At 38.7% G+C, this 13,227-nt stretch overlaps 1 protein-coding gene across 5 annotated transcripts in view; it reads left to right on the forward strand.

Annotated features, from left to right (window-relative positions):
• Nucleotides 1-13,227, forward strand: part of itpr1 (inositol 1,4,5-trisphosphate receptor type 1) — a 111,952-nt gene that overhangs the window by 29,117 nt on the left and 69,608 nt on the right. For all 5 annotated transcript variants that reach the window (XM_023353538.1, XM_023353540.1, XM_023353541.1 and 2 more), the window contains exons 24-38: nucleotides 135-328; nucleotides 408-546; nucleotides 637-691; nucleotides 793-958; nucleotides 1,727-1,894; nucleotides 1,992-2,060; nucleotides 2,146-2,283; nucleotides 2,426-2,551; nucleotides 2,648-2,848; nucleotides 3,806-4,057; nucleotides 6,129-6,254; nucleotides 6,427-6,555; nucleotides 9,657-9,777; nucleotides 9,858-10,042; nucleotides 12,618-12,766. In XM_023353538.1, the coding sequence (XP_023209306.1) occupies nucleotides 135-328; nucleotides 408-546; nucleotides 637-691; nucleotides 793-958; nucleotides 1,727-1,894; nucleotides 1,992-2,060; nucleotides 2,146-2,283; nucleotides 2,426-2,551; nucleotides 2,648-2,848; nucleotides 3,806-4,057; nucleotides 6,129-6,254; nucleotides 6,427-6,555; nucleotides 9,657-9,777; nucleotides 9,858-10,042; nucleotides 12,618-12,766 (2,218 nt within the window). The remainder of the gene's footprint in view (nucleotides 1-134; nucleotides 329-407; nucleotides 547-636; nucleotides 692-792; nucleotides 959-1,726; nucleotides 1,895-1,991; nucleotides 2,061-2,145; nucleotides 2,284-2,425; nucleotides 2,552-2,647; nucleotides 2,849-3,805; nucleotides 4,058-6,128; nucleotides 6,255-6,426; nucleotides 6,556-9,656; nucleotides 9,778-9,857; nucleotides 10,043-12,617; nucleotides 12,767-13,227) is intronic.

Genomic DNA, 13,227 nt, shown 5'->3' on the forward strand with positions numbered 1-13,227 from the left:
TTGTTTCTGGAGCCCAACTTGACCCATTTTACAACCTAAGATATTCCTTGTAGTAATACGAAAGAGACACAAAGCCAGTTTTTCTCAGATCGTCATTATTTGATTTAGTTTGAATGTTGCTCTGTGTTCTTCAGGTGGTAGTAACGTAATGAAGTCTATTCATGGAGTGGGGGAGTTGATGACGCAGGTAGTGCTGCGAGGAGGGGGCTTACTGCCCACCACACCAACCCATCAGCCTGAAGGAGACGTGGTGAAAACGCAGACCGAACCCGAGAGAGAAGACATCATGGTCATGGACACAAAGCTCAAGATTATCGAGATCCTGCAGGTACGTGTCGGTGAAATGTCTAATTGTTCCGGAACAAATATTAGTTCGTGCTGTAACTTTTTTTTCCCCCCCCCTGTAGTTCATTTTAAATGTGCGGCTAGACTACAGGATTTCATGCCTGCTCTGCATTTTCAAACGCGAGTTTGACGAGAGCAATCCTCAAGGAGACAACGCTGTCGGTGCAAACGGAGGCAACAGCATTACAACTCAGATGCCTGGTACGGAACCACGTTATTTAACAAAGCAGATTTTTTATTTGATACTTTGATTTGTAGTGTTGGTAAAAGTGTCTTAACTCTGAACTGTAGGAAATCTTGACTTTGAGAACATTGAGGAACAAGCAGAAGGGATCTTTGGTGGAAGGTAACTCAGGATTCTCTGTATTTCCAGACTTTTTGGGGTGAAATCTCAAATGGAATGTTACAAAAAGATAAAGTTCTTCCATATTTTTGTTTTTCCCAAAGCGAGGAAAACACTCCTTTAGATCTGGACGACCACGGTGGTCGGACATTTCTGAGGGTCCTGTTGCATTTGACGATGCACGACTACCCGCCGCTTGTGTCTGGAGCGCTTCACCTGCTCTTCAGACACTTCAGCCAGAGGCAGGAAGTCCTCATGGCCTTCAAACAAGTAAACCATACCAGAGTTCACTTTTTTTGCTTCTCACAATACATTTCCAGGGTATTCTATTGAGTTAATATGTTTAACATATCTTTAGAAGTTTGGGTTTTGCTGATAAAACGGGTTAAAATTGGCAACAATGCACATACAATTAATTTGACTAGATTTCAATTTGTATTTCTGAGTAGAATTACACAGAAATACACAAATTGGTGTCTAATGTTCACTGAATTTCTTAAAGATGCCTTAGTGAATCCAAATCTCACCAATTTTTAAAATATGATTACTCAACTAACAAAAATTATTTGTATCAATTTCAACATCTGGTTAGTGGTTCATGTTAAAACGAGATAAATAAGAACTCATTTGTGAATAAAGCATGTAAACATTTAGCCCAATGAGGCGCTAAATGTTAACTAGCAACAACTGCCTCAATGTTAATAAATGCTTGCTAGCAATCTTTTAGCATTAGCATTGTTGCTAAGCTAGCTGAATCTGAGCACAAAGTTAAACTCTGGCTCTAACACAGAAACCATTTCAACCACAAATCTTCTGACAGTCCTTATCTTTAACTGAGTTGCTTTTTAAGTCATGATGCAAAACATTGGACTATCATTATTACTGACAGCAATCATGCAACAATTCGCAACAATAGTAGCCTGAATCTACTCCAACTGAACACCCATTCAGTAAGATGTTAACAACCAAATGGTCTTCATTTTTGTCCATAAGTTATTTTATCCAAAATTAATTTTACAGTGCTTCCACTATGTATAGGTTCAGCTGCTTGTTACCAGTCAGGATGTCGAGAACTACAAGCAGATTAAGTCCGATCTGGACCAGCTGCGGTCTATTGTGGAGAAATCTGAACTCTGGGTTTACAAGAGGCAAGGAGAGGACGGGATGGATGGAGATGGCGCTTCAGAGTCTGACAACAAGAAGAAGGTTGCCTTAATATTTCCTAGGCTGCTCTCAGTATTCAACTATAAGATTTAATAGGATCCAAAAATATGACAAAGTAATTGTTTTTGTCTCCATACAGGGAGATTCTCCTGGTTCAGACAAGAAGTCAGAAAGTACCAGCAGCTACAACTACAGAGTTGTGAAAGAGGTGCACTTGTTTTTGTATTTTGATCAGCAAGTTTAAAAGGGATTTTATTCTAATCTAAGTCCCACTTTGTTTCCACCTTGCTTAGATCCTTGTACGTCTCAGTAAACTGTGTGTCCAGGAGGGCATCTCAGGGAAGAAGACCAAGAAACAGCAGCAGAGGCTGCTGAGGAACATGGGAGCTCACAGCGTGGTGCTGGAGCTGCTACAAATCCCCTACGAGAAGGTTCAAAAAGTCTAACTCTCTAGTGAATTAAGTGAATACTCATAGCGGGATCTTGAAAGATTTGCATAATTTTTACTCAATCTGCATCCACCTCCTTTTCGTTTTTAGTAACTAATAACTACGTTTTCCGTTTTGACTCCAGGGTGAAGATGTTCGAATGCAGGACATCATGAAATTGGCTCATGAATTTCTGCAGAATTTCTGCGCTGGGAACCAGCAAAACCAGACTCTTCTCCATAAGCACATTAACTTATTCCTCAACCCAGGAGTGAGTGTGGTCTGAGAGTTTCATTTTACACAGAAGATATTCTGGGAAAGCTGATTTTTTTTTTCTTTTTTTCCACCCTTCTTCTCATCCTCTTAGATCCTTGAGGCTGTCACCATGCAGCACATCTTCATGAATAATTCGCAGCTGTGCAATGAAATCAACGAGCGTGTCGTTCAGCACTTTGTCCACTGCACCGAGACACACGGGCGACATGTTCAGTACCTTAAATTTCTTCAGACGATTGTTAAAGCTGACAACAAGTTCATAAAGAAATGTCAGGACATTGTCATGGCAGAGGTAAGTCTGTGGAAATCGAGTCAATTTAGATTTTTGTTGTTTCTTTTTTTAATCCTCCTCATTTGGTGAATTGAATAAATTTCTACGGTCTACTGGAGAGGAAAATTGCCTTTGGCTCTGAAACATACAAGAAAAAAAAAAGCAAAGAACTATAAAAAGGGATGCACTGATCCACTTTTTTCACGTCCGATAAAGATATCTGAGGTTTAGTTTTGGCCAATGCGGTACAGAAAAAGTGCTGAATTGACTTAAAATGTTTTTGTTTAAACACAGATAGAAATGTACTGAATTACAAATTTATTTGACAACTCTGCACCAATACAGCACAGTTTAATTCTCCAAAGTATTGTGAAGATAATCACAAGTTTGGTCAAACATGTAAAAACAGCACAACTTTAATTTGTTCAGACTGTAGAATTAGGAATACAGCAGCCAATAAGAAATAAATAATAATGAAACTGAAACTGACATAAACAGTACGTTCACTACTTTGGTCAAATGTAAAAATAAATTGCAGCAAACCTTCTTTCAAACAGTTCAGAAAGTATAAATAGGAATTCTAAATATAAAATAAATAACAAAGCATGACGTCGCTCAGAGCTCAAAGCATAGAATTAGACTGAATAGATCTGCCCACATGCATCGGGAACATTGTCACCGATACCCAGTCTAGAATATTTTTTCAATATCAGGACCAATACAGATATTAACATCGGATTGGTGCATCTCTATTTTTTAATCTACTTTGATTCGTTTGACCCTTTCAGGCTGTTGCTGTAACTTATTTAACTGGTATACATCAGAAATGTGTGTACATAGTTTGTACCAAACTAATTATCAGTAATTTGACATTTAAAAAATAAAAAAAAGTAATCAATATTGGTAAGAACAAAAGTGATGCTATCCAGGTAGTGATCTGATGTGGAATCTCAACCATCACACCGTTCTTCTGCCCAGCTGGTGAACTCTGGCGAAGACGTCCTGGTCTTCTACAACGACCGTGCGTCCTTTCAGACCCTCGTCCAGATGATGCGGTCGGAGCGGGACCGGTTGGACGAGAACAGCCCTCTGATGTATCACATCCACCTGGTGGAGCTGCTGGCCGTCTGCACCGAGGGAAAGAACGTCTACACAGAGATAAAGTGCAACTCCTTGTTGCCCTTGGATGACATAGTGCGGGTCGTCACCCACGAAGACTGCATCCCAGAGGTGTGAGGGAATAATCATTTCCTCTAAAGAGCAGTTCAGTTAATCTAGCTGTATTCTGATTAGAAATGCAATGTCTAATTGTGGTTTCCAGTTGTAAAAGTTTGACCTACTGATAAAGATTTGAGTCAATTCCAGTTTCTCTTTAAGCCCTACGTTTAACAGCGTTGAAAATTTTTCTTGTGAGCCGTTATTATCCGTTTATTTTGAGAAGAGAGGCAACATCACATGGAATGTGAAAGTGGTTAAGTTTGTAGAACATCTGAAATGGATAATTACAGTTTTTTGTGGTTAGCATTACAGTTAACGGTCTCTGTGTGTTTCCTCGAGAACGTAGGTCTTTACCTTTTACTCTGAGATTAATAGAAGCCTGCCTACATCTCCAAATCCCAGAATGTTACTCAGCAGATTGAGATTAAAAGCTGAACAAAATTAAACAACTTGTTCAATCTTCCTGCTATAAGCTGAAGTTTTCAGTGGTGTCAGCCGGAAATTAGCTAAATGATCTGATGATAAAGTGACCCTAAACAGACAACCTGAATTATTTACTGACTTTAGTTTGGAACGTCTGGTTTGGTTCTTAACTGTATGGGGACTTTAGGATCATTCACGATTCATTTTCAGTTTAGAGGCTCACTGTTCATTGTGACATTAGTACCTGCTGTGTATGTAGCGGTGAGGTCTGATTAGAAGAGGTTGTCTGTGAGTGTGTGTGGGTGGTAGAGTGACTTACTGTTTGGTGTGAAAAGGAAGTGCAATTTCTGCTGTTTTTTGGTCAAATCTTCCAAAAAAGGCAAAAAATGTCATGAATTTCTTTTTGTGAAAGTTTTCTGAATATTTTTTAATGGAATCACTGAAAGGTTCACTCTGCTGTAGTAGTAACCTGAATGATGCTTAGACATATCATAGAAAATGCAGTTTCCTTTAACAGCTGCTTTGGCGGGTTCTGTTATTTAATCTTGAACACCTTAGTAAAAGTGAAACCAACTCGCTGAGTTTCTTTCTTTCAGCACTGAAGAGTTGTTGTGAGTGATTACACATGGTGCTTTTATGGAATAGAAGAAGAACGGATTCCTGAATCCCCCGTTGGTGGGTCGACCTGAAAATTGCCAGATTTTCAGTGCAACTCTGGAGGGCACCAGCGAGATCCAGAGGCTCTCGCTGGAACTCGCTGCACTAAATGGACACTTCATCCTGGATGAAATGCAGTTTTCTAGTTTGTTTTTTTCCTCTCATGTTTCTTCACCTGTGACCTTTGCTGTACATCTTTCCGGCTATGATATGAGAAGGTTCAAGGCTCAAATGCTGCCAAAGAGGGTCAGATTTTAATGTCTGACCCTCTTACATGTGACAGATAGGTTGTGTCTGGAGTCGCTTGCTTTTTTTAGAGATGTTTTTGCAGTTACTATTTCCATTGGTTTGTTTTTTTTTTTTAACTACAGTTTATGATAATTGTTTCAAAAGAGTTCAAGTGCATTAGAAGGAGGAGAAACATATGATTCAGTTGACATTTTGAACAATGAAACTGAGCTTATTTTTCATCTTGAGAATTAAAAAGGCCAATTCTCACTGCTGTGAAAGTAAAACCACAACACAGGCAACTGAAACAACTTTCTGAAGCCTTTTCTACGTTTTGCTCCTTCGCAGGGCCGTTGTGACTGGTTTTCTTTCCTGTTAGCGACCACTAATGTGTGTTTTTTACAACCACACTTGACGTACACTATAACCACATGTTCTGATGACTGTGCCTGCCAATTCACTCACATAAAAAGATAAAGTTTATCGAATTCCCCTAAAGTTCCTTTCTTGCGCAGTAACATACCCCCCAAAAATGAAATCTTATTTGTATAAATAAAGAGCTGTAGGCGCCTTTTATTCCGCTCTAAATATGCATTTTTTTCCCCCATCAATAAATTAGGCCACTAAGTCATGTCCTTTTAGGGATGAGTCATATCTAAATGTGTGATGAAAAATAATTATATATCTGTATGGCATTGTTTTCAGAAATCACTTGCTTTCTAGAAATCTCTTTTTCTTAATCTTCTTTATAAAAATCTTTGATTTATCCTGAAAGGTGAAGATTGCCTATATCAACTTCTTAAACCACTGCTATGTGGACACCGAGGTGGAGATGAAAGAGATTTACACATCCAACCACATGTGGAAGCTGTTCGAGAATTTCTTGGTGGACATTTGCAGGGTAAGCCAACAACTATTTGACATTGTTGAAACAATGAAAATAAACTTCTGGTAGATTTTTTTTTTAGGTCCGCAAAGCAATCGGTGCACATTAGTTACCCGCCTCCTACATCCAGGAAGTTAGGTCCCGTTGCCTTGCCTCACGCTAATCTCTCTCCTCTGTGCTTTCTTAGGTGTGCAACAACACCAGCGACAGGAAGCATGCGGATACAATCCTGGAGCGTTACGTAACCGAGACCGTCATGAGCATAGTCACGTGTTTCTTCAGCTCTCCTTTCTCTGACCAGAGCACCAGCCTGCAGGTAGTGGAAGCTAACACGACTGATTTCCGATTTACATAACACGAGCAGGCTTGCAGGTGTGTTTCTTAGGTTACAGTCAACAGTCAACAACCTTTCTCCAGGAGAAAGTCTCCTTAAAGCTGCAGTATGCAACTTTTATATAGCGTTTTACATGTTTGTTAAAACCGTCACCAGGTCGTGACAATATTTTATGAGACAGATAAAATGTGAAAAGATCCTCCCTGAGCTACTATTGCTGTCTGAAGAAGTACAACCAGTCAGAGCCAGGGGGAGGGTCTTAGTGCTGTCAATCAATCTTGTGTACTTACTAGTGACAGAGAAGCAACTTATTGTTACAGGAAACTGTTTGTCCGTCGGTGGCTATGCTAGCAAGCCTTAGCATTCACGACAGGCTCTGATTGCTACTGTAGCAGAAAGCATGGGGAGGTCACAAAGGGGAATGAGCAGCGCTACATGGAGAGTGATTGACAGGGCTAAGACCCTCCTCCTCCTCGTTGTGATTGGTTGTTTTCTTGTTAGCGCTGGGTCAAGGCATATTTTTTCCACATTTTGTCTGTCTCATACCGCACTGTTACAATATACTGACAGTTTCAACAAGTATGTAAAAAATACTTTTTAATAAAAGTTTCAAACTGCAGCTTTAAAACTGACCTTCATCACTTGTGCTTTATTTCATTCAAGCTGACTTTTTTCCCTTTACACAGATGGCTCGCCATATGTATGTAAGTAGAGATAACTTCCCACCATCGTCTCCAACCCCCTCCTCCACTCCCAAACTTTTGGGTGTGTTGCTGAGTCACTGGCTCTGAATGCTGAGAATCGTTCGCTGTAGTTTCAACTGTTCACTGCTTAGTCAGCACGTAGACGTCTTCCCAGATATGAATGTGTAACACGAAGTTATTGTGGGATGTGGCGTGTAGATGAAACGTTGTTGCTATGTGGTGACCTCATAGTAATCCATGTCTGGAGTTCTCATGAGTTTTCCTGGGAATCAAAGACTTAAAAATCCCCTGAAACTGTATTTTTTTGTGTGTGTGAAATGCTTTTGTCCCTACTGAATATCCTGATGTTTAATCTACGAGCCTGGATGTCTACCCTTGTAAAACTCAGAGCAGAGGTTTAGTGATACATGATGACACAGCAGCTACCTTTTTCTCCTGTGACAGGCAGCCATTCTTGGAAAGATAACGGAGGTATTTATTGTACTGTTGGGCAGCTGGCAGATAGACACCGTTTGTGCTGTCGGTAGTCGTATGTTGTACATGTCGTGTTAGGTAAGCGTTTGATAATCAACAGCTGGCCTGATGGACCTGAAATGTTTTGAGTTCATCCAAACAGAACCTCTGGTTGTGGATTTAAAAAAATAAAGAGATGCACCAATCCAATATTAATGTCTTATTAATATCTGTGTCAGTCCTGATATTTTTTTAAAAATTGTAGATTGGGCACATTGTCACCAATAACCAATCTATTCAGTCTAATTCTATGCTTTGTGCTCTGAGTGATGTCATGCTTTCTTATGAATTTTACATTACATTTAAAAATCCTAACTGCACTTTCTGAACTATTTGAAAGAAGGTTTGTTGCAGTTTATTTTCACATGTTTGACCAACCTAGTTAATCTATTGTTTTTGTCAGTTACAGTTTCTTTATTTCACATTGGCTTCTGTACTCCTAATTAAACTGACTGAAAAAAATAAAGCTGTTGTTTTTACATGTTTGACCAAACTTGTGAAGCTGTTGGTGCGTGTAAGTGTGATATAAAAGTGCAAAGTTATCAAAGAAAATTTCAATCAAGTACATTAATATCTGCATTTAAAAAAAAAAAAAAGAAACAAATGTTTTTAGTCAACTCAGCGCTGCTTTCCTGTATCGGATCGGTATCAGCCAATACTAAACCTCAAATATCGGTATCAGAAGGGGAAAAACGTGGATCGGTGCATCTTTAACAAAAAACTACTCATGTTCCCTAAAACCTTTTCATACTGTTTCATTGCAACCACAGCATTTTATTGTGGTTTTACAGCAACATAGATTAGGCCATAACTGTGAAGTGGAAGGAAGTACATGGTTTATATGACGCCTTTTTTACAAATAACAATCTGAAAAGTGCGGTGGTGTTTACTTTTTTAAAACCAACTTTCAATGAAATTGGTCCTGAGAGTCTTCAAATCTGAAGATTAAACTTTTTCTGTTGACCTCAGTCAGCCTGGATACAAGAGCACATGTGAACAACAAATTTCAAGTCTTGCAACAGATTTGGATTTAGACCTGGGCTTTGACTGGACCAATTTAACACACAGTTTCATCTAGGTCTGCAACATTTATAACCTTTTTTAAGCAAACTTATAAAAGGCCAAAAATGCCACATGACTTTTTGAATAAAGATATCTTAGAAATGTAGATAAATACCAACTTTAGAACATTTACTGTCATTTTTAAAGAACCCAAATTTTATCTCTATTTTTGGATCTCAAATAAAGATAAACTTAACATTTTCAAATAGAAAATGATGTGAAATAAAAAACAAGCTCATATTCTGACCCAATGACAAGGAAAACAAATCTGAAAGTGTCATTATTTTGTAGAAATTGAATACAAATACTGTAAGGGGGGGAAAAGAAAAAACTGTTAAAAACCAGAATTTGTTATTATATCTGTATTTAAGACATTAGCTGCTATTTCTAATGTTTTTAGCCACAGTTAACTAGGAGTTATTGTGGAAGGTCCAAAGCATAAATTAGACAAAGGTGAACTCTAAACAACAGGTGACTTATGAATACACTGAATTTTATTTAGGGTGTTCAGCATAAAGGGGGTTGGCAGATACATACCACACTTTGTTAGACTTTGATATATATATATAAAAAACTGTTATTTTCCTTCCACTTCACAACTATTCATTACATTGTGTTGATCCATTGTTTAACATGTCAATAAAACCCAATGACATCTTGAGGTAGTATTGTAAAGTTCCAGCGGTACGAACTATTGTAGTACTTGCTAATATTATTCTTCCTACTTGGATCTGTGCGTCTCCTGTTCTCATTCTGTCCTTGCGATGATTTCTTACATGATTCGATTTCATCTTTGCCTTACAGACTCGTCAGCCAGTGTTTGTACAACTGCTGCAGGGAGTGTTCAGGGTCTACCACTGCAACTGGCTGAACCCTGCCCAGAAGCACTCGGTGGAAGGGTGCATCAAGGTGCTTTCAGACGTGGGTGAGTAGCTAAACGCGACGCTCACGGCCGCTAAACGCGTGAGACTTGTTAAAGTCGTCGCGTCCATCTGCCTTTCCCAGCCAAGAGCAGAGCGATCGCCATCCCGGTGGACCTCGACAGTCAGGTGAACAACTTGTTCGTCAAGCCCAATAACATGGTACAGAAGACGCTCCTCAACTGGAAGCAGTCGGCTAAGAACACGTCCAGGCGAGAGTCGAGCCTTTGCGCCTCTAAAGACTACAGAAACATCATTGAAAAGCTGCAGGTTGGTAGCATAGCTTACATTTTGGACCTGAAATGTTGCCTAACGGCTCAGATGGAGAAAATGACACAAAGGAAACAACAAAAAAAGCAAAAAAATAAAAGCAATTTGAAAACAGTGACACTTTCTTTTTCTTTTTTTAGTCTAAAAATTTTTTATTTAAATTTGTTTTATTTTCAAGCCGTTGGGGGTGCTGTGGTGGCATGAGGGTAAAGCACAACCCACCTAAGGAGGTGGGTTTTTCCTCTGGGCAAAAAGATACTTATAAACCGACATGCCACTATCGATTATGTTAAATCTGGCAAGCTGTTTTACGTACGTGTACATATTAAACCTCAACGTTGTTGACACACAGGTAGAGAAGAAGCGGAGAGACTGTTTAGCCAATCAGAATGCAGAACACAATGCAGGTGTAAATCCGTGAAGCAGCGAGACCGTGAAAGGTGAACTGCGAAATAGCGAGGGTTCACTGTACATGAGGTGTCTCATTGACCTTTTAAGCTAAATTATCGCCTTGTTTCTTTTGACTCATAATTCCTCTTGTCCTGTCCTGGCATTGCAGAAAGAACAACACTTTCATTCTCAAAATATGGCTTTATCGTGTTAATGGTTTTGAGAACCACAGTCGTATTTTTCTTGACTACATGTTTCCGCCTCTGCTTGAGCCTGGAGCTCAAACATAGTAGAAAAAACCTCCAAAATCTCAGCCGACAGCCGCGGTTCGTGTTGAGTAGTCTGACTGGGCCACCTGTAAATAATTAAGACTTCAACGTTGGTACTTCCCAGGAGTGGCGTCATGCTTTTTGTAACTCTGTCTCCTAGACGGTTCTGTAGAAGTAGCCTGACGAGTCAGCCATAAAAATTGGGCTTTCAGTGATGGGAAAAGTTGCTACACCCAATTACTTGCAAAGCATGACTCAAAAATTCACTGGAAGTGTGCAAAAGCAACAAAACAAACAAAAAAAACACAGTCGGTGACCTCCCTGGTTCAGGTCAGCTGTTATCCGGGACACACACAGGAAACTCTGTTTGGCTGAGGCATTCATTCTTTTCCTGATAAAGCAAACAGACGCTATCGTGACAGGAGCTCTGTACTGTTCTGTAATGATGCTCAGAGCAGACTCTGGTTAGTCACTGACCTCCTCCCAGACAGTACATTTCCTCTGGTTTTAATTGTCTTCACTTAATGCTACTCCCTTCTGTCATTTCCCAGCTGTACATTTAGTTTTTTTGGTTTTTCTACATCCTAATCAGATGGCTTGTTTAATAATGACCTAAACCTGCAGTTAGAATGATAAAACATTAAAGTTTTTGCTTTTGCAGGCTCCATGTACATAAACTGTTGTCTTGCAGTTTAGTTGTTACCAAAGTCATTTGTATACATATGAAATGTATTTTTGTTTAATTATTTGAAGCTTTTGGTTCAAAAGGTCGACTAAATTGTATTTGTATTTTTTTAAATTAATTTATACATCTTTCATCAATTTATAGATTTAAAAAAATCAGTAGCATAGATTACATTATTTTCTTTAACTGCACATAATCTGTAGTGAATATAAAAGACCCTAGTTAATAGGTTGGGCCATATGGCTAAGAAATAAAATCTGATGTATTTTTTTTGTTTTTTTCATACCAGATCCAATTTCCATTTTTAATCTTTTTTTTCTCATAGCCTTATTTTAAAAAAGAAGAAAGAAATTACAAATGACAGGAAATATTTTCAAAAATCTTTTATTTCAATCATCCCGCCTGTCATTTGACAGCGTAGTATTAGGGCCAGGCTACGAGATCTTTTGTTCATTTGCGAGAATATAGTCGTACTAAAAGAATAAATGCAATTGTACCTGAAAAAAATGACGTAAAATCACGAAAAAGTCGTTTTTAATGAGGCAAAAAGTTGCCTCAGAATTGCAGGTCTGACAGGACCAGCTCAGTCCAGCTAGTTCTGTCTTCCAAGCACTCTGTCATTTCAAAGTCCAGCTGCTGATAATACTTAATAATTTGGCACTGATGTGTTAAAAGATGAATTATTGATAAAGTATTATCTGTAAATCTGATACCAAAGTATAACATCACAACATTCACAACACTTCTGAATTAAATTTAGTTTTTTGTGTTGGAGTAATCCTAAAATTACTTAATTCTTCTAATATTATAACTTTACTCGCATAATATAAAAAAAAAAAAAAAAAACAGTGTTAGCCCGGCCCTAATATCCCATCACAGAATTGACCTGAATTCAAAGTCCAAATAAATAGGATCTGTAAAACAAGCTAGTTAGGCAAGATGGCCGCCCTGGGCGTGCTGACATAGAAAAGAACTATGAAAACACAAGGAGTGCATTGGTGAAAACATTGAAAGGTGTGCATATTAACTCTACACATAGTGCCAAAAACCAGATTTAGTAGCTTGCCATACATTAAATGTAAAACCTTAACAATTAAAATTAGAATTTAGCTAAAAAATTTTTTTTTAAAAAAGTCAACATGACGCTAAATCTTTAGACAGTCTTGTTTAATTCACCGTAGGTTCCTTTTCGATAACTTTCCTCTCGTGGCGTTACGGCCACGCTCTGCAGGACATCGTTTCCGCTCTGGAGGATCGACTCAGGCCGCTGGTCCAAGCCGAGCTCTCCGTCCTGGTGGACGTCCTCCATCGCCCCGAGCTGCTCTTCCCCGAGAACACGGACGCTCGCAGGAAATGTGAAAGCGGAGGCTTCATATCAAAGTGAGCCTCGAGTTCTGATAGAAGTTGTGCGTTTAGCGCATTTTGAATGTTTCATTTTGCTGCATTGAACAGTTTTATCTAAAGTAGTTCTGATTTTATTGCAAAACTCAATGAGATGGTTTTTATGGGGAAGTAATGCAGCTTGCTAAGTCATAGCTGTATACAACATAAACTGAAGTGTAATTCAGTTTAGATTATGTAATGTTTATATTTTTGTCATTTGTCCAGTTGCAACAGCTTGTTGCACAACATCCCACATTAACAGCATGATTGTAGGTTTTCCTTCTTTTTTGCTAAGTGACCAACTCAGAAAGTTGCTGATTTTTCTTTTAATGTAGTGTTAAGAAATCCAACTATGCACATTGTATTTATTAAGTTTAATTTCCTAATGTTCTATCTCAAGATGTTAGGAAATGAACATGTTGATTAAATTTACCCATCCAATCCAAAAGCCTTTTTTG

The sequence above is a fragment of the Xiphophorus maculatus genome, chromosome 20 (assembly GCF_002775205.1).
Source record: "Xiphophorus maculatus strain JP 163 A chromosome 20, X_maculatus-5.0-male, whole genome shotgun sequence".
Classification (NCBI taxonomy): domain Eukaryota; kingdom Metazoa; phylum Chordata; class Actinopteri; order Cyprinodontiformes; family Poeciliidae; genus Xiphophorus; species Xiphophorus maculatus.